Raw genomic sequence first — 24,740 nt, 5'->3', positions numbered from 1 at the left:
AAACAAACGAAAGGGGGGTAATTGGAGGAGCAGAGACAAAGAGCCCGGTGCTGAGCGGCGTGGACGCGATGCCAAGCGGCGCGGAAAGCTCCCGGCTCGGGATTCGGCAGCGGGCGGGGGCCCCGTGCACGTGGTGAGGAAGCGACTCGGGGAGCTCGAAATGTTGAGGGTGCTGCTTGAAAGAGGCTTTGAAAGGGAGCGGGGTTTGGCTCCGGAAGAGCTCCAAGGCGGCTGAGCCACATGGAAGCGTGCGACACCCGCTCTCCTCCTTCTCCTTTGTGCTTTTTTAGGGCTGGTGTGAGCACAGGGAGTGGCAGGGCTTGGCTGGGCTGTGTTTTGCTGCGGGGCTGGTGCCGTACCTCGAGGCTGGGGAGCAGCCCGGCAGGAGGAGGAGGATGAGGAGGAGGAAGAGAGGGCAGGGGGAGGAAGGCTCAGCCACGCAGGCACAGCCCGTGCGAGGAGGGCGAGGGTGCGGTGCTACCCGCGAGATGTTGAGGTGTTGGGTTTGGGGACGAGATTTGTGTGGGGCAGGTGGACACAGGGACCCGAAGGACTCCGCCGCTGTCCCTACAAGAGGCTCCAGGCTGATCCCCAGCACGGATTTCCCCTTCCCACAGCAACAAAGCCACCCAGAGTGTTGCCACCCTCTCCATGACCCCACAAAGGATACGCTTCCCCTGAGCTGCTCTGTGCTCCGGTGCCAGCCCTGCCCAAATTCACGGCTGTTGCAGTGCCGTGAGCCTCCCGTGGCCCCGTGGGGACGGTGGTGTGATTAATCTCCGCTCCTAAAACTGCCTCGGCGTTAAAGCACTGATGTGGGACACGTGCTCCAAGCGGCACTGGGCTCAGCCCAGCAGCCTCCAGCCTCGTGCAGCGTTTTTGTGGCTTTGGCGGTAGCTTAACCCCTGCCTGTGCTGCTACACACCAGGTACCTCCACACCAGCACATCCGTGCTCACTTCCTTCCTTTCCCTGCCTCCTGGGCTGCCCTGGGTGGCTCCGAGGATGAGGGCAGCGTGCTGGGACCCTGCTGCCCCTTGGGATCCCCTAATTCATCCCAGGCACGACAGGAGGATGGATCCCACATCCTCTCTGCCCTCCCAGAGCGGCTTTCCGGGCACCCGTGGGGCTGGAGGAGCTGCACATCCCTACAGAACTGGCGCTAACACAGGTGCAGCAGCGAGCACGTTGCCATCCTTGCTCCTGGGGCTGCTTCCTTATGGGCAAAAATCACCTTCCTGCCTAAAACCCGAACCTAAAACCTGAGCTGCTCCCACCTGGGCCTGTTGCGGCGGTGAAGGTGCAGGAGGAGCCCGGTTAATTATCCGTGCTGCGCCGCTCCGTCTGCTCTAATCAGCGCATCGAAAACCACGTCAGTGACCCAGAAAGCCCGTGGCTTTGCGATTAAATCCCTAACCCGGCCCTAATCCCAGGCAGATGAGGAGGCTGCGGCGAGGGGTCTGTGTTGCTGAGGATGCTGATGAACAAGTCACTGGGGACGCTGCTCGTGTGGCGACCCTCTGGCTGGGCTTGGCGCTGTGACCCGATTCCCCGGGGTCGCCGAGGCCTCCTGTCCTCTTATTTGACCCTCAGACCTTGCACGTGGCCGTGGGACTTGGTATAAATTCCGAGTCTGGGGCTTTCAGGGGGTGCTCTTGGAGCTGCTGCTCCCGCAGGTGGCTCCGCAGCTTTGTCCTCACCACGGCGTGGGGCTTCGCGCCTCTCCTCCTCCTCCTCCTCCTCCTCCTCGCCGTGTCCATCTGACCTCTGAGAGGTTTCGGTCTCCATCCCAGGACTCCTTGGACACTGGGATGAGAAGCTGGGGGCCGTGCCTCTCCCCAGCACCCCCGCACGCCTCTGGCAGCTCTGCCCTCCTGTTTTTTTTCAGCTCTGCGATAACACCTCTCCTGCAGCTTCAGAGAAGGAGAGCTCTGAGCGTTTCTGTCCAGGCAGCTGGTGGGTGACAGGGGCTTATTTCTGCCGTCTGAGCACCTCAGAGACCGGCCTTACCCCGTCAGAAATGCCCCACGTTGCTGCAGGACCACCCAGCCAGGCAGATCTGCCCGGGAGGAAGCTGTGGCACTGGGCAGTGCTGGAGACGAGTGCGACAAGGGAGGGAAGCTGCTGCTGGGCAAGCTGCTGGCACCCAGGGCTGCTCCTCGCGGCCTCGTGCAGCAGAGTGCCCGGCCGAGCGCCCTGTGGAGCCCGGTATGGGCACACACACGTGGCATGGGGCCAAAACCAAGGGATGAAATGAAGTGGGGCCTCCAGGGGCTGGAGCTGCCTGTGGGCAGTGGCAGCTGCTCGCTGCCACCCTGGCCGCTCACCGGGTGGTGGGGACCGGTGTCCTTCCAGTCTGGAGTTCTCTCTGTCGGAGAAAAGCAGCAGCCAGCAACAGGCAGGAGCCTGTTAGATCTGTCTGTGTGCACCCTCTTTGCAGGACGGAGCTGTCGAAGCGTGCTGAGACTGGGGTCAGATCCCTGTGTGTGCTGAGCGCCGGCACAGGTACCCCCTTCCCTCCCCTACGGCGTTTCACCCAAGGCAGGGGCTGAAGCAGCAGCGTGACAACTCCCCAGCCTGGCTCTGTGATTAACCATTGAAGGCATTTGGGGCTGCTTGGAGGGCAGGGAAAGCCCAGAGGATGAGGTCTGGGATGAGATCTGGCCTTCCTGGGCCCTTTGGCTGAGGCTGGACAGAGCTGGGGAGCAGGAACCTGCTCTGGGGGCCAGGTCCCCACTCTGGATTTGGTGGTGCGGGTACCAGAGAGGAAGGAAGCGACCACAGCGTGCAGCTGGAGGGATCTGGCTGCCGGGCAGTGAGAGCCTCTGGAAGGAAAGCCGAGGACGTGAGTGTTCCCAAAGGAGAGCAGCAAAGCCCTACAAGGGAGCCCTTCATGGCAGCCTGGCTCTGCGGGGTCTCAGCTCCCCGTGCACCTTCCTGCCTGACACCACGTGGCCCTGGCACGGCCGACGGGGCTGCGGTGCTGCCTGGCTCGGTTCGGGGCCAAAGCATTGCGCAAATGCCTTCGTTGTTTTTCTGCCAGAGAGCAGCGCTTTGGAAAGCAAACCACAGGGCTCCTGTCCCGCCGAGGACGCGGCGGTGATGGGCTCAGCAGCCTGCGTGCCCGAGGGATCGCAGGAGCCTCCGTTAACGCAGCTGCACCCAGGGATTTGCCACCGGCTCCACGCTAATCCTCTCGGCGGTGAGGGCTGGATTACATGGCCGGGGCTGCAGACAGGAGCCAGCCGTGGAGCCAGGGCCGGCCCCAGCTGCTTGGACCTGGGCTGAGGTTGGTTTGAGGGGCTTCAGAGGGGGCTTAGCGGAGGGGGTACGGGGTGAATGCTGCTGTTAACCTGAAGAGCAGCTCTTCTGCTTTATGGGGCCAAATCAGCAGTCCTTGCGCCTGCCAGTCGAGAGCCTCGGTTGCCTTGAACTTCATCCGAGCTGCTGTGGGATGCGGGTGCTGGCAGGGACCTGCTGGGGGTCCTCCTGCAGGACCAGCAGCGTTTTGGGGGCATGTTGGGCGAGCGCTGGGTTCTGGCGGAGACACCGCTGTTGGCGCGGTGCTGTGCGTGCTGCAGGGCTGGACCAGCTCTGGCTGCTCTCATGTCTCTCCACCATGTCTGGTTGCCATCCGGCTGCTTATGCGAGCTGGTTTGGGATCCAGGCCGGCTCTGTCCTTGCTTTTTTTCCCTTTTGCTTTGTGCTCAGTGTTGGGGGGAAGAGGGAGGGAAGACAAATTAACCCTCTGCCTGTGCTAATGCTGTGCACATCTCCCTGCTCGCAATGCCAAGTGCTGAATTTTATGCTGCGCCCCACGACTGGGGCGCTGACGTGATGGTAATGTGTTCTGAGCTAAAAAGAGGATGAGAAATGGCCCTTCCCCTGGGATATTTTCTGGTAAGCAGCAGCAGCGCAGCTGTGTCCCTGGGTTTTGATGAGCCCAGGAAGGAAGGGAGCACTTATCTACGCAGCTCCAGAAGCGTGCAGAGCAGCAAGATGCTCTTTCCTGCGATGAATGAAGCAGCAGCCCTCGCTGCACAAAGCACCTTTGAAAGGGAGATGATTGAGTGCAGCTGGCAGTTCCCTTCTCCCACGTCACGCCCGGGCGATGGAGCGATGCGTGTCCCGAGCGATGCTTTGTCTCCACGCTCTGTGTCTCTCCTGCTGACCCGCTGAGGTCCCAGGTGCCTGCGGGTGTGTGGCACTGGCACCCCAGCAGGACGCGGGTGACCTCGGGTGATGGCTTCCAGCTACATAAATCCTCTGCGGGACATTAACGATGCTCCTGTTGGGCTGCAACAAGCTGTGAAATCTGGTGTGCGTGCTGTGACGAGCGTGTGAGCCGTGCCGGAGCATCCTGACTGTGGCGGCATTCGCCCCCTGCTCCCTGGGGGAGTCTCGATGGCATCCTGCCTCCCTCCGCAGGGATCTGCAGGAGCCTGGAGGGCGCTTTTCCAGCGTGCCTTTATGGGGATTTGCAGCCCAGCACTGAGTTAGGATGGAGTGCCAAACCTTGTGCTAGCCGCGGAGGGAAGAGCCTGCTGCCCCTTCTGTGGCACTGGGAAGGGACAGTCCTCCTCGCCCGGCCTTCAGCAGGGCTGCTTCCTCCCTGGTTATTTTCAGACACACTCGTGGAGCGCAGAGGGTGCTGGCTTCATGCTGTGAGGATGCCAAGAAGTGATCGGGTCTCGGGGCTGCGAGGTTGGAAGCTGGGGCTGGGGCTTTGCGCCAAGCGCGCAGCGAGGGAGGGGGCACAGTGTGGCCCCTCCTGCGCCCCCCTTTGCCCCTCTGTAACCTGGAGGATTAAAAATAGGCTCCCAGCAGAGTGTGGTGCTGCGTGGGATGGGAACAGCAGCCCCTCTGCTGGCCTCTCCCTGCCTTGCTGGAGATTTGGGCATCGGCGTGCTGAAACACAGCCGCTGTGTCAGGGCATATGGGGCACAACGTGCTCGGCCCCAGGCGAGCTCTGCAGATGGCTGCGATAGCCACAGGACGCCTGCGCCCTCTGCTAAAGCACATCTTGTGCCTCTGCCCTGTTGGGGAATTGCTTCTGGTTTGCTTTCATCCTGCAAACTCTTCCTGCGCTCTCCCATGCGGTGCCTTCACCTGGGGGCCTCTCGCCCGCTGACCTCTGTGGGAAGGGCTGCTCTCCCCGCACCGTGTGGATTTGCAGCTCTGTCTCGCTCACAATCCAGCTCAGGTTCAGCCCTAGCTAAATTTAGCCGCCGCTCCATCAGGGTTTTTATAAGCTGGATTTCGCCGCGTTGCTCCCGAGAAAGCCCCGCTGGCTGCGATTGTCTGCACCTTCAGAGCGCCGAGGGATTAACAAAATGAATGGGCCATGACCCGGGATGCTGGCACCTCGGGTTCGTGTCCCCTGTACTCACCCTGACCCGTGCCAGGACTGCTCCAAGGCGGCAGCTCGCTGCCCTGCACTGTCACCACGGTGAAATCAGTGACCGGGGCCACCCCTCTGCTCCCCGGCCACCTCCTCGCATGGTGACAGCCCCGTGAAGTCACCCCTGGGGGAGAGGGGACAGCCACCAGCAGGTGTGGAAGCGGCAATGTGATGCCCGTGAGTGGTGAAGTGCATGGTGCCGGCGCTGCCATCACCCATTTGAGGTAGGGCAAGGACAGGGCAGGTAAGGACAGGGCACTGCTGGTGTGGATGGGCCGGTGGGATGGCTCCGTGGGGCAGGCTGGTGCCACCAGGGCAGCATCTCCCTGCCTTGGTGTCCTGCGAGCAGGGCACGTCGAGCTGCACCCGCGGCTGCTTCGTGGTGCCCCCTGCTCGTGGCTCTTTGTCTTGGGGAGAGGCAGAGCTGCTCCGGGCTCCAGCCGGCGCTGCTGCCTTAACGCAACACCTGCACGTCCCCGCAGCAGCTGGCTTGTCGCCACCAAAGGTTTGGACAGCCTAAATGGTGACAAACGACCCCTGAAAGTGCTGATTTAGGGACTAGAGAGAGGCAGGAGGAGCCTGGGGAGACCTGCCCAGACTCTGCACCCGTCAGCGGCTCAGGGGTGCGGCTGCTGTCGCAGCTTGGGCTCCGGGTGCCTTTTGGCACCTCTCTAAGGTGTAAAAGCAAAGGAATAACTTCAGTTTGCCTGGCTGCTGCTTGCAGCTGGGGGTGTGGGCGTTGGGTCGCAGCGGGATCATGCCTGGAAATCTCCTGGCGCATCGTTTTAAAGGGCTCAGCCCCTGAGCGGGGCCAGCTGGCACCTCCCTACCCGCTGCCCACGATCTGGGACCTTCCGAGCAGGTAATGAGCTTTCTGGGCTGGCAAGGTCGTGGCCGCTATCTCATTACTTGCCCTTCTGCTTTCATCCTCTTACTGCAAGGCATCAGCGTAATAAAAGAGCCGAACCTGCCAGCTCGGGGCACGGTTTGCTTTGCACTGGTGCCGACGAGGTTTGGGAAGGTGCAGGGAGGGGAGCAGAGGGATTTTCTTGGAGGCTTCAGACATGGGGATGAGGAAACCCGGAGCGGTCCCATCTGGCTGGGGGACGTGGGGTGGGTGCAGGGGACCCGCACAGGGGAACATTTATGGAGCTCATGTGCGTGTGGGTCTGTGTGGCTGTGCCCGAGGCTTTATAAATCCCCCCCAGTTGGTTTGATGCTGGCTGTTGGGATGTTGGCACACATGTCCATCACCTGCGTCTTCCTACGTAGCTGTGGGACGTTTATTCCCTCTGCTTTGGGCTGCTTCACCTGGAGCACAAAAGCTGCTGCTCCGTGCTGCATCGTTTCCGATGCTGTCAAACTTCTCTCCCTGGATGAGACTCAAATCCTGCCCCCATCCGCAGGTTTGCTGGAAACCTGCAGAGTCAGAGCTTTTCTTGGGCAGATCCTGGGAAAACCTGGGGCTGCGTTACGGGAGCTGAAGCCCTGCTGTTGCTTGGAGGTAACTCGGCGTTCAGGTGCCATCTGCCAGCCCGAAAGAGCTGAATAAGTAACCTGTGAAATCTGAGTGGATGGAAAGGTCGTAAATAACCGAGGCTTGTGGATGGTGGAAAGGCAGACCCTCAAAATTCCCCGCTTTGTCATTGAATTGCTTGGAGCTCCTGCATGGTGCTGAGCACGTGGTGGGGCCAGCGGGGCTTTTGGCCTTGGGCAGGGGCTGTGGCTCCCTGCGTGAGCGTCCCCTGCTCTGTGGTTGTCACCCATCACCCTGCCTGGCTTCTCTGTGCCTGCAGGAGTAGGGTCAGAGGTGGTTACTTGGGGTCTGGGGGCATCCCTGTCTGTGGGAGCCCAGCCGGGCTCCCAAGGACCCCGTCTGCATTGCCTCCATCTCCGAGGAGGTTCGGGTTTGGGTTCGGATGGTCAGGGCCGGACTGTTTGCAACCCCAAGGACGCGGGGGTGACGTTTCTCCCGTGACAAGCTCCCAGCTGACGTCTCCCTTCCTTCCCTCCAGGCTTGCCGCGATTTCCTGGACTTAGCGGAGACTCACAGCCGAAAATGGCAGCGGGCGCTGCAGTATGAGCGGGAGCAGAGGATCCGGCTGGAGGAGACCATCGAGCAGCTAGCCAAGCAGCACAACAGCTTGGAGAGAGCCTGCCGCGGGGCCCCGGGCAGCGCGGGCAGCACCGGCACCGCCAAGGGTGAGCTGGGATGGGGCAGAGCCACAATGTTGGGAAGGGGAGGATGTGTGCCCATTGTGTTTGCTTTTACAGAGCCCATCGCCCTGTAATTGTCCCATGGCTCCTTGCTTGGGGACTTGGATCTCCCCAAACCTCAGGATGTGGTTGCAGGAGAGGGCTGTGCCCCCAGAGCTTGGCTTGCTTCTGCTATCTCAGGCTGGCTTGGCAGCCTTCTCCCTTACCCTTGGGAGCATCTCAGGCTGTTGCAGATGAAACCTGGGGTCCCCAGGGCCACCGAGGTCACGGCTGTGGGGTGGCGCTGTCCCAGCCGGGACTCTACTGTTTGCAAAAGTTATTTATTGGGCAATAAAATCTAACAGCTTTGGCTAGTAGTGCCAAATCTCCTTCCCTGCAGGAGATGTTAGTTACAGCCTGGTAGCCAAGAGCTGCAAGCAGAGCCGAGTCTTGTTTTAAAAGGATTTATGGCCCCAAGGGGAGAAGCGAGCTGCTGCTGGAGGGGTGAAGGTGGTGCCGGGGAGTCTGTCTGAACAACACCTGAAACATTTGGCTTTTTTTTTTTTTTTCTGTTTTAACCCAAACCGGATTTCCTGGCAGATGCTGGAGCAGGAGCTGGCTGGGTGGCCTGGTGACACTTTGGAGGTGGCTCTGAGTGTGGCAGGGGAGCCTTGCGTGCCTCGACTGGGGGCAGGATGCAAACTGGGGGGCACATTCCTGGTTTTAGGAGCTGGAAACCAGCACGACAACCTCTCCTTGTGGAGGAGAATGGAGAGGAGGGGTCCGTGCAAGGAAGGCTGGTGTGAGATAACCTGCGAAGGAAGCTTGTGTTGGACACAGCAGGAGGAGGACACTGGGGACAGCAGTGACACTTGTGCGCGATGGGTTCCAAAGGGGACTGGCAGCAACTGAGCATCTCGAACCCTTTGTGCCCACAGGGAGTGTGCAGTCCTCAAAAGGAGAGGCCAGTGACGAAGATGAAGAGACGGAGTATTTTGATGCCATGGAGGATGCACCAGCTTTTATCACTGTAACCGCAGACCCCAAGCACCACAGGTACGAGCCCCTGCCCCGGGGCATGGTGAAGCCCCCTGAGCATGTGGCAAGAGTTTGCCTGGTGTTGTGCTTAGGCTTTAGAGCAGCCTCCCCTCCTGAGGGGGAGTGACCCACGTGTGCACATCTCTCAGCCCTCTCTGATGCCCACACTCGGCCTCTATCACCCCGTTGCCTTCCTGACAGCACCCTGGGTGGTGGAGGGAGATGCTCCTGCTGGTGATGGCTGAGCAGCACTGCCCCAGCTCCTCTCTCCCCTTCTCTGCCCTTTCTCACCTTTAGCATTTGGCCTTTTTTTCCCCGCAGGCGTTCGGGCAGTAACCTGAGCGGGGCCAGCGAGGGGCACCCCGAGGACTGGAACCTGGAGGACAGCGTGAGTTGGCTGGGCAGGGTGGGAGATAAAATCTGAAATGCAGGGAGAGGAGGAGTGAGTGCGGCTTAGACCTGTGCATCCGTTGCTTCTGCAGGTCTTTGAAAGCTCAAATCAAAGCAGCTACAATGAGTCTTGCAAAGATCTCCTGCCGAAGAAAAGGAGGCGGACCCGCATCCCCGACAAACCCAACTACAGCCTTAACCTCTGGAGCATCATGAAGAACTGCATCGGCAAGGAGCTGTCCAAGATCCCCATGCCCGTAAGTGAGCCCCGAGAGCTTGCTGCCACGACGCAGGTGCCAAGCTTTAGGTTTGGTTTGCTGCAGAGATTTAAATTATTGCTCCAGGTGGTGCTGCAGGGGTTGTGGCAGCACAGCAGCCTCCGCGCAGGCTGGAGAGCATGTCACCAACTGGCACACCCGTCCTGGCTGCAGTTTGGTTGCTCTTGAAATTGTCCACTGGTATGAGGAGCCAGCACAGCCAGAAAGCACAAGCAGCCAGGCAGGAGGAGTCTGTCCTCAGCAGCATGGAGCTGTGCTGCTAATTGCTTTGCGGTAAATGGCTCCGACGTCACGGCTATTGCATTAGGGTCTGTTTGAACCTGGTTGGGACTGATCCCTTCTCAAGCTGGAGCAGAGAGACATTGCCTGAATGTCCTCTGCAAATCCAACCAGTGCAGAAGCAAGGAGAGAACTGGGGCATCTTGAATCCCCGTGTGTTCAAGCATTTCACCCAGGGACTAGGAGGAGAGACCTTGCTGCTGATCACACTTTCTCCTGTGTGAATCTGGGGACGTGATGCTGGGTGAGCAGCCCCGCGTACCCTTCTGTGTTCTGTACCAGCAGCGTGTTTCATCCAGGGACTCAAAGTACCTTTATTTTCCTTGCAAAGAGCTCCCTTGCAGTGCAGGAGGTGGAACCTGTACAGAACAGCCCTGGACAGGCTGCTGCTTTGCCACCAGGTCTCGGCCAGCCCCGTAAGCGGCATGGGTGCCACCGCAAGTACTCTGCTTCCCCAAACCCCATGAAATCCTGGCAAGCTTGGGAGAATACATCTTATTTCTCAGAACAGTACCTGACGCGCTCGGAGAAAAAGACGGGTTTGTCTCTTCCTTGGGCCATGTCCAGCTGAGATCTGCAGCCCGGTGCTGTCCGTTAGCATTTCTGCCAAAACATCAATATCAGATAGAGGCGTGACGGGCACAGAAATAAGTTCAGGATGTGGAATACCAGCAGCTGCGGCGCCGACAGAGAGGAGCTAGCTACCTCCCCTCCCCATCGAGCCGTTCCGGGAGCTGCTGAGCAGAGCCAAAGCCTGCTGGAGGGCTGCAGCTCCTCCATCCCTTTCTGGGGCAGGTGGGTGGGTTTCCCAGCAAGTGTTCAACAGAGCCACGAGTGGTAAGGGAACGGCTCAGCCTGGCATCAGCTCGCTGTTAGCCCCTCTCTCTGGATCCCTGCCCTCTGCCGTGGGGAAGCAGCGACAGGAGGGGGCTCACAGGCTGATGGGAAGACAAGGAGGGAGCAGAGCAGTCAGCTGTGGAAAGGCTGTTTGGAAAGCTGGTCAGTTCCAGTACAAACCAGTACAAACCACTGGTGAGCCTGCTGTGCTGCGCTCCGTGGCGTGGGGTGGCTGCAGCAGGAGCTTCTCCTTCCGTGTACTTCAACCAATTCTTGGCCTTTTGGGAGCATTTCTGAGACCCCCTCTCCCTCCCTGGGCACGCGATGGATTGGAAAATCTCCCCCTGCAAACTCTGCGTTCGTTCCTTTGTTTTTCCTGCGAGTGAGCAAATCCGCAGCAGTGAAACGGAACAAAGCAGCTGTAGGGATTTTGTGTTTGGAGGGGGTTAATCTTCATTCCTCCCTCAGAAGGTTTGGCTTCGTGGCTCCTTGAGCGGTGCCGATGGGAGGTCACAGCTGCTGGCTTTATCCTCAAGCTGCCTGCTCCAGCGGTGGCTCTCAGAGTTACCCCAAGCTGGCAGCAATTCGCTTCTCTGTGGATGTGCTGCTGCCCTTTCTGGGTGACTCTGTCTTTCTCGGATGCTCTAAGATCCCCCTTGTTTACAGGCTAAATCCCCGAGTGGAATGATCTGAGGTTTGTTGTCTTTAACACAGAATGTGTAACTGGGCTTATAGAAGTGGTTCTCCCATCCTTCAACCATCTGCTCATTCTAAAATCTACTTTTTGATCTGAAATGAAAGCGAAAAGTGAATTTTGGATGGTTTTGAGGCAGAACACTTCCACTCATGCAACAGAAAATATCTCACTTTCTGTTCTTTCTTTTTTTTCTTTTGTGATTCTAATTCTTTTCAGAACAAATAGATTGCTAAAACCAACTGCTTTTTTTTTTTTTTCTTTCTCTTTTTTTCCCCAAAGACATTTGCAGTGAGAATCCTGCCCAACCTGGCGACATACTGCACGCTTCTCCAGTTGACAAAGCGATGATTTGGGGCTGGAAATAAATGCACTGGGGGCTCTCCTGGGACAGAACTGCCTCTCTGCCCTTTGCCCTGTGGTGCATCATGGCTGTCACTGCCTGCAGCTCATAAAAGCACTGTGGGTGCTGATGTGGGGCTGTAATCCCAGGAGCAGGGATACCCCACGAGCAGGGATGCCCCTAAATCAGGTTTTTGAGGCTCTCCCAGTCACAGAGCTGCAGCCCAGAGGCGATGGAAGTGGCTGAAGGATGCCCAGGGATGCTCACCTCTACCCCTGTGCCACCTCTTGCTCCTGGCCTGATAGATGCTGGCCAGGAGGGAGCTGGGTACTGCTGAGGCTCATTTTGGGAGACATCGGTGCCTGATTTGGAGCATGCGTGAGCTGGAATGCTGTCTGGTTAGCCTGCGGGGCTGCCAGCTCCCTGCTGGGCTGTTCCTAGCTCAGCCCAGCTGGGCTCTTCAAAGCCTTCAGGCTCTCATGGCATGGTTCAGGGAGCATGTTATAGCACGAATCCCTTGCTTTATTTCACAATTGCGTGGCTCTGCAGAGGCAGCGTGCGTGCAGGGCACCCTGGCACATCCAGTCCCGTGCTGTGAGCCCCGTGCTGGGACAGCCAACAGTGTGGGGTGCTGTTGGGGAGCAGGACACGGTGCTGGGGTGAAAGGCAGATGGTGAAGTGCCCAGCTGAGCCCCTGTCCTCCTTTGCTGCCCTTCCTCCTTTCTCCCTGCAGGTAAACTTCAACGAGCCGCTCTCCATGCTGCAGCGGCTGACAGAGGACCTGGAGTACCACGAGCTGCTGGACAAAGCCGTCAAGTGCGAGAGCTCCACGGAGCAGATGTGTTTCGTGGCTGCGTTTTCCGTGTCTTCCTACTCGACGACGGTTCACCGCACGGCGAAGCCGTTCAACCCGCTGCTGGGGGAAACCTACGAGCTCGACCGGCTGGAGGAGTTTGGCTTCCGTTCCCTGTGCGAGCAGGTGAGGTGTGGGCTGCGTGCCTCTGCTCGTGTCCAGTCCAAACAGCCCCTTCCCCAAAGGAGACCCAGCAGCTCCTGGTGCTGAGCCTTCCTCCTGGCCGAGACAGCCAGCACGCTGCTCCTGGCACTGGCAGAAGCAGCAGCAAACACAGCCTGAGCCATCTGCAGGAGCATTGTGTGGCCGTCCCAGCATTGCAGAGCAGGAGCTGGGGTTGGAAAAAGGGCAGGAGAAGAGCATCTGTCACCATGGCAGGTTTCATGGCAGCCTGCTTGGGTCTGGGGTCTCTGTAACAGCTCAACACTTGAACAGACAGGGAGAAGACACATCAGTGAAGCCTGAGGCACAGTTCCTCCCCGTTTCTGTGCATCTCATGGCTGGAAAAAACCTCAGGATCTTGTTTCTTTCTTGTTACACTGAAAAGTTTTAGTTTCAAAGCTTGGGGGCAACCTGAGAGCCTCTGACATCCTCTTGTGCTAACCACAGAGTGCATCTGACGCGTATCGGTCAAACAGCAGGTCTTAATTAAAAACCTGGAGTGTTTAATGGGTTGAGACTTGTGAAGAAAATTGACTCTTTAATTATGTAGCATGCTTGGCTGGTGCGTCCCACCCTCCTGGGGATGGCTGGGGCCGTTTATCACCATTGCAGGCAGGACATCGTGTTGGTGGGGGCTCCAGGAGGTGGCTGTGCTGTATCGGGAGCAGAGCAACCATCACATCTTTCAGCTCTCAGAAGCATCAAACAAAGCCACAAAACCTCCGTCGCTCTGCAGAGGCCAACGTAGGTCCAAGACCTGCAGCACTGTTGAGCAGAGCGTGCCCACTGAGGGCTGTGGGTCAGTGATTTTGTGGGGCTCTGCTTGCAAGCCATGTCATCATCACGTTCTGTACAGTCAGTTCAGCAAGTTTGGTTTATTACCCCAATTTGGGCTGCGATGATGAAGCCTAGTGCTGCCTGTCAGATACCACCAGAGCGCCCCAACATCACCCCCGTGCTTGTCATCTCTTTTCCTGTTTCTTCACCCTCCTTCTCACCACACTTCTTTGTCCCTTTGTCTCCATTTTCATCTCCCAAATAAATAACCTGCCCTGAATTACAACCCCTGCCCCGGGATGTGCTGGCATCATGGGGTGGATGGACGGACGGATGCTGATTGCGCTGCTCTGACTGCTTCCATTCCCTTGGGAGCAGCGGGTGGTGCTCAGCCCGCCGACCTGCTGAGCAAAGCGTTGATAATCCCGTGCCTGAAATCCAGTTATCCAAATAGGATTTCCTCCCGCCGGTGACCGTGGGGTTTAATGGAGAAGTTTTGGCTCTGCTCACGGTTGTAATCCAGCTGCTCAGGGCACTCAGGCTGTGATGACACCGGCGCGTGCAGTCTCTGAATGCAGGGATGTGCACGTCAGCCCCAGGGTCGGACAGAAAGGGTGGCAGGCACCTCACGGGCTCTTTCTTCTCTCTTCCAGGTGAGCCACCACCCGCCGGCGGCTGCCCACCACGTCTTCTCCAAGCGAGGGTGGACGTTATGGCAGGAAATCACGATCGCCAGCAAGTTCAGGGGCAAATACCTCTCCATCATGCCTCTGGGTAGGTGACTCGTGCCGAGGGGATTGGGGCTGGCTCCTGCAATACCCAAGAGATCAAAGCAGCACGCCAGTCCCATGGGCTTGGGTAGGGCTCGATGAATCCCACCCTGGGCATTGTAGGAGTGGTCACGGACAATCCTGAAACTCCAGCCATAATCCTGGAGGTGGAAACTATGCCAGCTGCAAAGGGAGAGTGCTTTGCTTGCTGATGAGGTGCTCAGGAAATATCCTGGCTTAACTCGTGCCAAGGCGGCACCCAGACTGGCCAGTGGGAGGTGGCGGTGGCCAGCAGACAGCCAATTTTGTACTCCTGCTTGCCCATAAATTGATTTCTCCTTAAATGCTGCTTAAAGGTCGACTTGCTGCCTGTTCCAGCCCTCTTCCCAGCAGCCAGAGGCCAGAAGCTGCCTCCCTGCAGGGCTGTGTTTGCCTTCTCCCCATCCCGGGGCTGAGCAGCACACCTGGGACCGGTCCCCTCTGCATGGTCTCACGGCACATTCCCAAACAGCTTCTAAAATAAGAGCTTTTGGGATCAGAAAGCGGGCATGGGACCTGGCGGCTACCACAGCTGCTTCAGTGGGGAGGGATGGGCGCAGCCCCCGAGCTGGTTTGGGGCCGATGGGTGGGCACGAGCGTGGTGCTGGGGCCTCTGGTCCTGTTCCCTCCCTGAGCCTGGGGCTCTGTGCTCCTGCAGGCGCCATCCACCTCGAGTTCCACTCCAGCGGGAACCACTACGTCTGGAGGAAGGTCACCTCCACCGTTCACAACATCATCGTGGGCAAGCTCTGGATCGACCAGGTGGGTGCTCAGGCCGGCCTCGGAGGGCTGGGGCCGGGATGGGTTCGGCCGTGGGGTTGCGGCGGGGAGCAGAAGCGGTGCTGCAGCTGAGGCTGCCGTGCAGCTGCACAAGGGGTGACTAACGGCTCATTTGTCTCCTTGCGAAGTCTCTCACTTGCTGTGGTTCTGTGTCTTTTATCTAGTCTGGTGAAATAGAGATTGTTAACCATAAGTCAAAAGATAAATGCCAGCTGAAATTTACCCCCTACAGCTACTTCTCCAGAGACGTCCCCCGAAAGGTACGTGGCCAGAAATCTCCCTGCTCCTTCTGGTGGCCTGGCCCTTCCCTCTGAGCTGGGCTTGGGTTTGTGGGGTCCTGGCTCGAGGGTGGGAGGGATCCCAGCATGGGGTGAGGATCTGCACTGGCACCTTTGTGGGGTGCAGCTCAATGGGGAGGGCTGGGAGAGCGGTGCTGAAATCCGTGTCTGGGAGCTGGGCAGGACTGGATGGGCTGCAGGACCAGCTGCAGGGGCTGGGGTGGGATGGGACCTGCCTCCTGGGTGCAGCTGGGTGCTGTCCTCACGTCTGAGGACACGCAGCACCACTTGAGTCACCAGGTCCAGCTATTTCGCTCCTGGATTTGCCCCCTGGGCACTTTTAGAAGCCACCAGAGCCACCTCCTGCACTTTTGTCTCTCCTTCTGCCAGGTGACGGGGGTGGTGAGCGACGCGGATGGTAAAGCTCACTACGTCATGTCTGGCACGTGGGACGAGAAGATGGAGTGCTCCAAGATAGTCCACAGCAGCCACGGCAGCACCAGCTCGGAGGGCAAACAGAAAACCGTCTACCAAACGCTGTCTCCAAAGGTCCTGTGGAAGAAATACCCCCTCCCGTGAGTCCCGTCCTGCGGCGCGGTGTGCTGGGCAGCGAGGGTTTGGGCAGCCAGGTGCTGGTTTGGGCTGAGGTTTACTTCTCCTGGCTGCTGGCTGTGGCAGGGCGAGGTGCTGGCTGCTCTGCCTTGCCACCGAGTCCCTGTCCCATGGGGGAGTTCAGCTCTCTGGGGACCAGCCCTGCTGTCGGACACCGAACCAGTGTCCCTTCTTCAGGCTCTGGTCTGGCAGCTCTTGGGTTGGGTTGTTTCCTGCTTTGGCTGTGTGATACTGGAGCTCGTAGGCTTTGCTTTTAGCTCCCCCACACCAAAGATTTATTTAGATTTAGAGCTTAGTGATATGGTTTAGTGGAGGACTTGTTAGTATTAGGTCAGGGGTTGGACTAGGTGATCTTGGAGGTCTCTTCCAACCTAGATTATTCTGTGATTCTGTGAACGCAATAGAGGAGGGGTCTGTGCTCCCCCAGAGGCATCCCTGACATCTTCACTTAGGGGGTGGGATGCAGGGCTCCCCTTAAGCGTGCTCTACACACGGTGTTTTGGGGATCAAAATACTAAATACAACAGCTTTGCTGGGCTGGGGTGCGACACCACCACCCGAGGGGATGGGAGCTTTGCTCGAGGCAGGCACCAACCTCCGCGGTCCTCACTGCAGGGAGAACGCCGAGAACATGTACTTCTTCTCCGACCTGGCCCTCACCCTGAACGAGCCTGAGGAGCGGGTGGCCCCCACGGACAGCCGGCTGCGCCCTGACCAGCGGCTGATGGAGAGCGGCCGCTGGGACGAGGCCAACGTGGAGAAGCAGCGGCTGGAGGAGAAGCAGCGAGCCGTGCGCCGCAGGAGGGAGGCCGAGGCTGTGGAAGCCCTGGAGGAAGGTGGGATGGGATGGGATGGATGCAGGATGGGGAGGAGGGGGTGCCACGGGGAAAACGCTGCTGGGTTTGGGGAGGAAGGACCGACCCCTCATCATCTCTGTCCCCATGCAGGGAAGGACTATGAAGGCTACATCCCGCTGTGGTTCGAGAGGAAGGTGGATCCCATGACGGGGGAGCTGATCTGCGCGTACAAAGGCGGCTACTGGGAGGCCAAGGACAAGCAGGACTGGAGCGTGTGCCCCGATATCTTCTGAACTGCTCTGCTTGCTCCGGCCTGGCCGGCCCTGGGCGCCTCTGCAGCAGGACAGACAGAGGGACAGCGAGGACATGCTGGCAGCATCCTGCCGGCAGGTGACAGTGCAAATAAACACACACACACACACACTCATGCAGAAATCTGAAAAAAAAGAAAATCTAAACAGGGATTCCAAACCTATTTTTTTATGCACTAATAAATAGCATACTTTTTTTTTTTTTTTTAATGGTGGCTTTTTCAGCTACTGATTAGGAATATGGACACGAGAATCTGATTTGTTTTTAGCCTAGTATATTTATTGCTATCAGGAGTTGCTGCCTCTATCTTTCAATGCCTCAGCTGTATCGGCTGAGACGTCGACTTCCAAAGATGCTCGCGTCGTGGGGATGCCGTGCATTTGTGTGAGCTCTTTCTTTGACATTTTTTTTTTCCTCATTTGTGCGTGGACTTTAAGGAGATTTAAAAAAAAAAAAATCTGCTTCTGGTTCAGGTTCCTTCAAAGTCAAACACAAACAACTCCAAATCTGCTCAGAAAACACCGGGGGCTGTGGCCGAGGCGCTTGTTGCTGGAGGCTGCTGGTGGTTCCCGCAGCGCCCGGTCATCCCAATAATCCCAATCAGGACATTTCAGCTGGTGACCATTTTTCCTTTTTGTTTTCACTTTAAAGAAGCCTTTGAGCAGATTCCCTGTGGTCTGCCGTGTTTAGTCAAGGTTTGGGACTGTCTTTAATGTGATGCTTTGTGATTGGAGTGAGGTTTGGTTTGGTTTTCCCGTACCTGCATCCGAAGGGGGCTGAGACAGCGAGCTGCTGGCGGAGTGTGAGGAGGTGCTTGAGCACAGAGAGAAGAGATTTGTCGCCCAGCGAAGCTCTGGGGCTCGCAGACCAGCTCTCAGCTCCGAGTCGCTGCAGCAGGACTGAGGGGTGGCAGGAGCTCTGCTGTCAGAATGGCTCCCAGGAGGCAGCGTTTATCCTGCTTTCCCCACCCCGTGTCTTCCCCAGTTTGCAGGTTTCAGGTCATGGCTAGAACACCCCTCGTGCTGCTGGATGGAAACAGCGGGATTCCTGTAGCTTTTCTCCTGGGAGAGCTGAGCAAGCCCTGCAGGTGATGGGTGAGGACCAGCAGTGAGCGATGCCTGGGCACTGGGCATGCCTGGTCCCCTGGCGCAGAGTGAGGACCCAGGAGAGGACAGATCCGGTGGATCCCGTCGGCACAGAGGGAATTGGAGGTACCTGCACACCTGCCTTTGCCTCCTTAGATTTCATTTTCGGTGTCTTCTTCTTTGGGTGTTCATCGTATCACGCTGCCTGCTCCCTCCCGCGGGTCAGAGGCCACCTGTAGCCGGACTGTCACATCCACATCGGAAGATAATTAGCAATAATGAACTTTGAGGCAATGGGAACTGGAAACCCCAGACTGCACACGGAACACTTATGCAATCAGGTTCCTCTTACCGTCAGTCTCCTCCTGGTCAGCTTCTCCAGCACCTCCGTACCTGTTATTTACAGCAAACCCATGTGTACAGTATATATAGACCCTGTATGGCGTAACAGTAGTGAGTGGCTATTGGAGTGGCAACACCCGCTGATCTCAATGTACCCCTTAATCTTATTTATTTGCTTCTAATTTATATATATATATAAATATATATTAAAAAAATTATTTTGCTTAAATTTCTATGGTACACAATAGATAAAAAATGATGAAGACAGAAGCGTCTGTCTGAGTTTTTGTAGTACGAGTACAGCCATTCCCCTAGGCGTGTCCCGAGGTAGGGTGTAGGGGTGATGGTGATTTGTTCCCGAAGCAGAGAAGCAACATTTTGCTCCGAAGCTCTTCAATGACCCAAACTGCCGCGTGAGGTTGGCCACAGCTGGCACGAGCTGTGCCGTGTCCCGTCCTTGGGGCCGGGAGGAGGCTCCGTGCCCAGCTGCGCTTGGGACAGCAGCAGAAGTGGCACCGGGATGGGTTTTGTAGAATGGACTAGAGATTGAGCACTTCCAAATGCCTTATTTTCCTTGTGTTATCAATGCAAGTGTTATGCCAGGGCTGGGAAGGGCGAGGAGCTCCAGGCTGTCCTGAGACCTGGACCCGAGCGTCCCCGTGGCAGAGGTGACGTTGCTCAGGGAGTGTTGGCACCGAGTGTCCTGCTGGGCTCCGGGACACTGGGAGCTCCTCTGCGATGTTCCCCCCCGATGTCTCTCCAAAAATCACCATCACGGACACTACACAGCTTAGCAGAGCCTGGGGAGTGTGAGGAACACCCCCAGAAACAGCAATCCCCCCCTTTTTTTAGGCTAATTTTAAAAATTGCAGTATCTTCCAGAGATCATCTAGCGGCAACGCTTAATCTGAGCACCATCTCCTGGTCTTTCTACCCGCCTCACCCCTACCCCCCAAAAAAAAATAATGTCATTCTACTGTAAATGCTGTTGAATGTATTTCTTTTTGAACAATATGTTGTGAGTGATCCCTCTTCTCCTACACGGTAATAAAACTTGGATTCAGGAGTTTTAAAAGGCGCAGTGCTGAGGTTATCGCTCGCCCCCCCCCCCAAATCTGAAGGTGGAGGTCCCAGGGGAACTCCAAGGTGGGTGCGTGTTGGGCAAGGGGGACGGGGAAGGGACCACAGGAGGTGGCCGGGAGGAGAAAGTTGTCCAAGGGGAGGAGGATGTGGGGTGGAGGCCCAGAGATGAGACCCAGGGAAGGAGGAGGATCAGGAGGGGAGGCTGCCCTGGGGAGGAGATGGTCCAGGGGAGGAGGTGGCCCAGCAGAGGTGGTCCAAAAGAGGAGATGGCCAAGGGAAGGTGGCCCAGGTAAGCAGGGACAGGAGAGGTGGCCCCGGGGAAGAAATCCTCCAGGGATGGTGGCCCAGAGAAGGAAGAGGAGCAGGGAAGGGGTTGCCCAGGGAGGCAGGAGGGCTGGGGGAGGCAGGGAGATGGCCCAGCGGAGGTTGTGCAGGGGAGGAGGACCAGGCTGGGAGGGACGGGAGAGGAGTCCCGGGGGATGGCTCATAGGGAGGAGGCCCCGGGACAGGAGATGGGGAGGGGAAGCCCTGGGCAGGCTGAGACTTGGCCGAGCCACCGGGAGGTTGCCAGGTGACAGAAAACAGCGCACAGCCCTGCTGGTGCCGTGCCGGTGCCGGTGCCGTGCCGTGCCGGGAGGAACCCCCTGGGTGCAGGCAGCGGGGTGAGGGGCCAGCAGGGTCCCCACACCCTGGCCCTCAGCTCCAGCAGGTGGGTGAGCCTGGCTGCTTCGTTCCTGGCATGTTCAATCTGTGCTCGTTGGGACCTCGAGGGCAGAAGCTGCGCAGCGCAGAGCTGAGGTGTGGGGGTCTGGAGGAGACCACGAAGCACCAACACTGGGGTGCTCCGGCCCTGAGCCACCCGCAGCCCCAGGGCACTGGGGCACGCAGCAGAGCCCGCGGCACCTCTCCCGATGCCTTCGACATCTCCAGGATGGCCGGTGAGTGGGGACAGGGATCCTTGCAGCCCTCTGGTAAGGACGTTGCGCAGAGCATTACGCAGCTGTCACCATTTAAATAAACCAACAGCGCACCACCGAGCCCAAAATAGCAAATGCTAGAGGGCAAAAGGGCACCCCAGGATCCCGTGGCTGAAATGCAAACGTTGCTGGAGGGGCGAGCGCTGGTGCCAAGGGCACGGTGGGGCTGGGAACCTCACACCCAGCGGTCGCTTCCTTGTGGCAGCAGTGGAGCTTGCAGCACCCTGCACGCACACCCTGTGCTGAGCTGTGCTGCTGCACGGTGCCTGAAAAATTAGCCTGACCCCCAAAAAAGCCATGTAGCAGCGTTTTCTTTGTCTCTATTTTGGAAGCAGCCCAGGGTCGGGCTCTGGCTGGGGAGGCTCAGGGTGCTCTGCTTTCCGCAGGGCCGGCGGGACGTGGCTCCTGGAGGCAGTGTCGGGGCGATGGGAGCAGCTCCAGCTCTGTGTGCACCGAGGACTTGGCTGCTGCTTTTTGGGACGGCATGGTAGAGCCCGCAGTGTTCTCCACAGGGGAGGAGGACGAGGCCCTCTCTTTCCCTACTGAGGACGACGGTGATGGGCAGGATGCGTCCCTCTCCGTGGGACCCTCGCGGGACACATCCCCGTGGGTGACAAGGAGGGAGAGCCTGGAGTCCCTGGGAGTGAGGATTTCCAGGCTGAGCCAGATCATTGCTGGGAAACCCTGGGGGGAACCCTGCCTGGCTCCCTCTGAGGAGGACACAGGACATCCCTGGAGACCCCCAGGCAGCTCAGCCAGCAGGAGTGGGGCCGGGAGCAGGGGACACCCCAGGAGGAAGCCCACAGAGACCAGACATCAGCAGCCAGCAGCTACCTGGGGGTGGCAAGGAGGGGACACTGCCCTCGCAGTGGAGAAGACAGGAGGCGGCAGCAAGCAGAGGGGAGCTCACCGCTCGTCTCACCGTGAGTCGGGGCTGGCCCCGGGGTACAGGGGCTGGAAGAGGACGGGGGGACCGGGGCCAAGCAGGGCGCAAGGGGTCTGGGGTGCCCACGCAGGAGATGCGCTGGCAGGAACCAGCCCTCACTTGCTCATGGGGTTTATGGTGTCCCCCCAAAACGCCGTGTGGTCCCGCAGGTACCGAGGCAGCAGCGGGACCCTCCGGCAGATGCAGCCCCCACTCCAAGGTGCTGAGCTTCGTGTCCTGCCCTGTCCAGCCCCAGGGGCAGCGCGGGAGGCTGGCAGCCGTCCTGTCCCACAAGGTACCCATGGGCACAGCGGGGTGGTTGGGGTGGCTGCTGCCATGTGGGGGGGGACACGGCTGGGATGTCCCCGTCCCCGAGTCCCACGCAGGATCTGGCAGCAGAGACCTCGTTGGTGGCCATAGGGAGGGTCGGCGTGGGGACATTTATCAAAGAAACGAATAACTGCAAATGGAGACCTGAAGGAAAACCTTCCAGCACTCAAGAACAGTTCGTCATCGTGAAAGTCGTTACCTTCATCAAGTTAATTAGCATGTCCACCTCCATCCCTCCAGCTGGTGTCACTGCGCCGGGCCCTGCGGAGGAGCCAGGAGGGGACTCAAGAGCTGGGAGCTGGTGCTCGGGGGACCTGGAGAGAAGGGGAGAGAGGCAGGTGAGCCCTCGGGGACCCATCCTGCTCTGAGGCTGGAGCCACAGCCCTGAGGATGGGGCTGAAACCCCACAGAGACCCATGGGTGGGCTCTGGGGTGTCCCGGTGGGGACGTGGGTGATGCTGTCCCTGCAGCAGGGCTGGCTGGGCGCTGCTGGCATGGACACGGGACCAGGTGGACCTGGAGATGGTGGTGGGCACCCCAAATTGGGTAAAGCAGGGTGGGGGTCAGGTCGGGGGGCTCGGGGACAGCAGGGCGAGGGGCTGGGGTGGCCAAGGCTGCGGCTACACGGGGAGGGAAGTGCGGAGCTGCTCCTGCGTGGAGGAGGTGGGAGGTGGAGAAGGGGGGTCCTGTCTCAGCAGGGGCTCTCAGAGAGGCCGTGATGGGGGCACGGGGCAGGCACGAAGGGCAACGTCGGCTCTGCGAGACGAGAAACTGGAGCTGCAGGAGGTCGGTGCGTGCCGTGGGTCTGGGGCTGCGTGGGACAGACCAGGGGAGGGAGGGAACGGGTCCCTCGTCGAGGCCAAGCCCCTCACCCAGCCACCTGCGTGTCCCGTGTCGGGGTATGGCCAAGTTCCTAAAACAGTTTAAAGAGAGAGGATCCGTGGGGAAAAGCAGCCCTGTGGCTGTACCCAAGCTTGGCTGGTTGGGCTGGGAGGTCCCTCGGGGTGCAGGCAGGGCAGTGGTGTTGGCACGATGCTGGTCGCCTCCGTACCCATGCTTCCCACCCAGCCTGAGCCTGCATCGGGGGGACTGAATGTGGGAAATACCTTGCTGGGTCTGGGTGATGTGCTGGGGTGGCCCCACGGGCTGGGGACCCCTCTCTTCATGCAGAGGCTCCGTGAGCTGCAGCATCGAACCCGCTCCCTCCTGCGGCAGCGACTGGAGACCCTGGAGCAGCTCCGGGTGCTGCTGAGGGAGGAGGAGGCGACCGCATCTCATCAGCTCCAGGAGGCTGTGGAGAAGGTCAGGGAATGGAGAGGGGTGGTGGCAGCACCCAGTGATTGTGTCACCTCCGCTGTGCCCCGGGTGGGGACAGGGACACGGCCCCGTGGGAGCTGGTAGCTCTGGGGCAGGACCTGCTCCCCGGCAGTGCCACAGGGAGGGTGGGCTTTGGATAAAAACAACTGGAGAGCAGCCACAGTTGCTCGCTGGCCCAAATAAGTGCTCTGCGGGAGGCAGGGATGTGCGGGGTGTGGGGTGGGACCTCCCTGGGTGGGATCTCCCCTTTTTGTCCCCCCAGTCCCATCTGAACCGGGACTGAAGACGCTGCCTGTGCGCAGAGATGGAGCCGACGTCCTCGCCTCCGCTCTGCCACCTCCCCGTCCCCGAGCACTTCGCCCGGTCTCCGGCAGCACGGCCCTGGGTCCCCGAGGCTCCTGCACCACGTCCAGCGCTGCCTGCAGGAGCTGCAGGTGGATAAGACACCGCACGGGCAGCCTGGAGCACCCCGAAGTCCTGGGAGGAGAGCTGGGCACCGCAGCAAGCGAGGAGGAATGGGGACAGCCTGGGACAAGGGACTCGCCCCCCGTCACAGCCTCACCCAAGCACAAGGTGCAGAGCTCTGCTGCCCAGCACTCCAAGGGGGGTTGTTTGTAACTTAGGGACTTTGGGCAGATCCCATCGCCATCATGTGGGGTTAAGGGACACGGGGATCATGGCTAAGGGACCTGCTGGTGGGGGGAGACCTGCTGGTGGTGGGGCCACAGAGGTCCTAGGGGAGTCCACTTCTGGGTTGCTTGGACCTGGAGTCCCTACACGGCTCTTCCCACTCTGCTGCTTCTCCTCTGCTCTCCTCAACCCTGGGATGTGGCCGTGGGACACAGCTCAGGCAGGCTGGCGGTGGCGTTTCCCTTTCTGTGCCACCACGCTCACCAGTTCTGGCTCTTCCTCCCTTGCGGCAGAGGTTCCTGGTAGCAGACACCCCACGCCCCAGCAGGAGGAAACACGACTGCAGGAGTCGTCGTCTGCTGTGACAGGGACTTGGACTGGGGCAGGGAGGTGCTGAGACATCCCTGGCTGCTCCATCTCCCTGTGTGTGCCCAGAAGGACCAGCCGTGAAGCTGCTGGACCCTCCCTTTGCAGGACTTTCCCCATAAAGCTTCCCAAATGAAAACTTCTCTTCGGGTCCTCCTGGCCGTGCTCCTTTCCAGAACTGCTGGCTGAGGGATGACATTTGTCTTGGGTGCAACAATCAGTATGGATCTGGATCTCCACCAGGTCCAGCCAGGCCAAAATTGGAGCCTTACCAGCATCTTTACCCCTGCTCCTGGAGCTCCAGGTGTCCCCAGGCGAGCAGGACGTGGCCACACAGCCAAGGCAGGGGCACCAGCCCTGGGATGGCTGCAGGCAGCAACAATTAAAAAAAAAATAAAATAGGGATTTCTGTTTTTCTGTTTAAAAGCTTTCATTCCATTTGAAAGAGGAGAGACCTTTTTCTCAGTCTCGGCACATCACATTGGAGAAAATACTGTTCTTAATTTGCCGGAGAGTGTCCAAGGAGAGCTCCTCTCCTTGCAAGGGGGGGGAAATGAGAATTTCTTGCAGCACTCGATTATGCTGCGCCTCCTGCCAGGGGAAGAGAGGGAATGAGAACAGCAATATTTGTATGCTTTCTTTCCAATTAAAAGAAAAGTGTTTTTCATTATATTTTTTTCTGGAATGTTGGACTGGGGACGTTTCTGAAATTACCTATGATGCACAGCCCTTGCTGAAGTTATTGCATTTTTTTTTCTTTAATTTTCACAAAGAGAATTGTGGTAAAAGCTACATTTTTTTTTTTTTTTTTTTTTTTTTTTTTTTTTTTTTTTTTTTTTTTTTTTTTTTT

The 24,740-nt window shown here is 58.6% G+C and overlaps 2 protein-coding genes across 8 annotated transcripts in view; both read left to right on the top strand.

The window, feature by feature from the left end:
• Nucleotides 1-19,337, top strand: part of OSBP2 (oxysterol binding protein 2) — a 73,165-nt gene extending 53,828 nt beyond the window's left edge. For 4 of the 5 annotated variants that reach the window (XM_072024151.1, XM_072024154.1, XM_072024153.1 and 1 more), the window contains 10 exons: nt 7,416-7,602; nt 8,535-8,652; nt 8,956-9,022; nt 9,117-9,281; nt 12,189-12,439; nt 13,906-14,021; nt 14,715-14,818; nt 15,001-15,096; nt 15,505-15,689; nt 16,342-19,337. In XM_072024151.1, the coding sequence (XP_071880252.1) occupies nt 7,416-7,602; nt 8,535-8,652; nt 8,956-9,022; nt 9,117-9,281; nt 12,189-12,439; nt 13,906-14,021; nt 14,715-14,818; nt 15,001-15,096; nt 15,505-15,689; nt 16,342-16,816 (1,764 nt within the window). In that variant the 3' untranslated portion in view covers nt 16,817-19,337. The remainder of the gene's footprint in view (nt 1-7,415; nt 7,603-8,534; nt 8,653-8,955; nt 9,023-9,116; nt 9,282-12,188; nt 12,440-13,905; nt 14,022-14,714; nt 14,819-15,000; nt 15,097-15,504; nt 15,690-16,341) is intronic. The other variant, XM_072024152.1, reaches the window with a different exon arrangement.
• A 451-nt stretch (nt 19,338-19,788) lies between these two features.
• LOC110353943 (uncharacterized) lies at nt 19,789-24,497 on the top strand. Of its 3 annotated transcripts, none has more exons than XM_072024325.1 (8): nt 19,789-20,283; nt 20,835-21,245; nt 21,418-21,542; nt 21,818-21,915; nt 22,276-22,363; nt 22,748-22,879; nt 23,197-23,467; nt 23,818-24,497. In XM_072024325.1, exons 1-8 carry the CDS (start codon nt 20,085-20,087, stop codon nt 23,919-23,921), a joined length of 1,428 nt encoding a protein of 475 aa, XP_071880426.1. In that variant the 5' UTR covers nt 19,789-20,084; the 3' UTR covers nt 23,922-24,497. The 3 variants fall into 3 exon arrangements, 2 of the variants coding, with proteins under 2 accessions (XP_071880426.1, XP_071880425.1); XM_072024324.1 differs by having other exon boundaries at nt 22,273-22,363; XR_011803755.1 differs by lacking the exon at nt 19,789-20,283 and having other exon boundaries at nt 20,321-21,245; nt 22,276-22,367.
• Nucleotides 24,498-24,740: the final 243 nt, after the last annotated feature.

The sequence above is a fragment of the Anas platyrhynchos genome, chromosome 16 (genome assembly GCF_047663525.1).
Source record: "Anas platyrhynchos isolate ZD024472 breed Pekin duck chromosome 16, IASCAAS_PekinDuck_T2T, whole genome shotgun sequence".
NCBI classification, from domain to species: domain Eukaryota; kingdom Metazoa; phylum Chordata; class Aves; order Anseriformes; family Anatidae; genus Anas; species Anas platyrhynchos.
Note: the sequence above shows the minus strand (reverse complement) of the source record. Positions and strands in the feature narration are given on the sequence as shown.

Excerpts from the sequence above, each read along its gene's own strand:
- LOC110353943 (XM_072024324.1), top strand. The coding sequence starts at position 20,085 with ATGTTCAATCTGTGCTCGTTGGGACCTCGAGGGCAGAAGCTGCGCAGC. Across the intron at positions 22,364-22,747 it reads AGAAACTGGAGCTGCAGGAG|AGGCTCCGTGAGCTGCAGCA; the intron begins GTCGGTGCGTGC and ends CTCTTCATGCAG. Across the intron at positions 22,880-23,196 it reads TCCAGGAGGCTGTGGAGAAG|AGATGGAGCCGACGTCCTCG; the intron begins GTCAGGGAATGG and ends GCCTGTGCGCAG.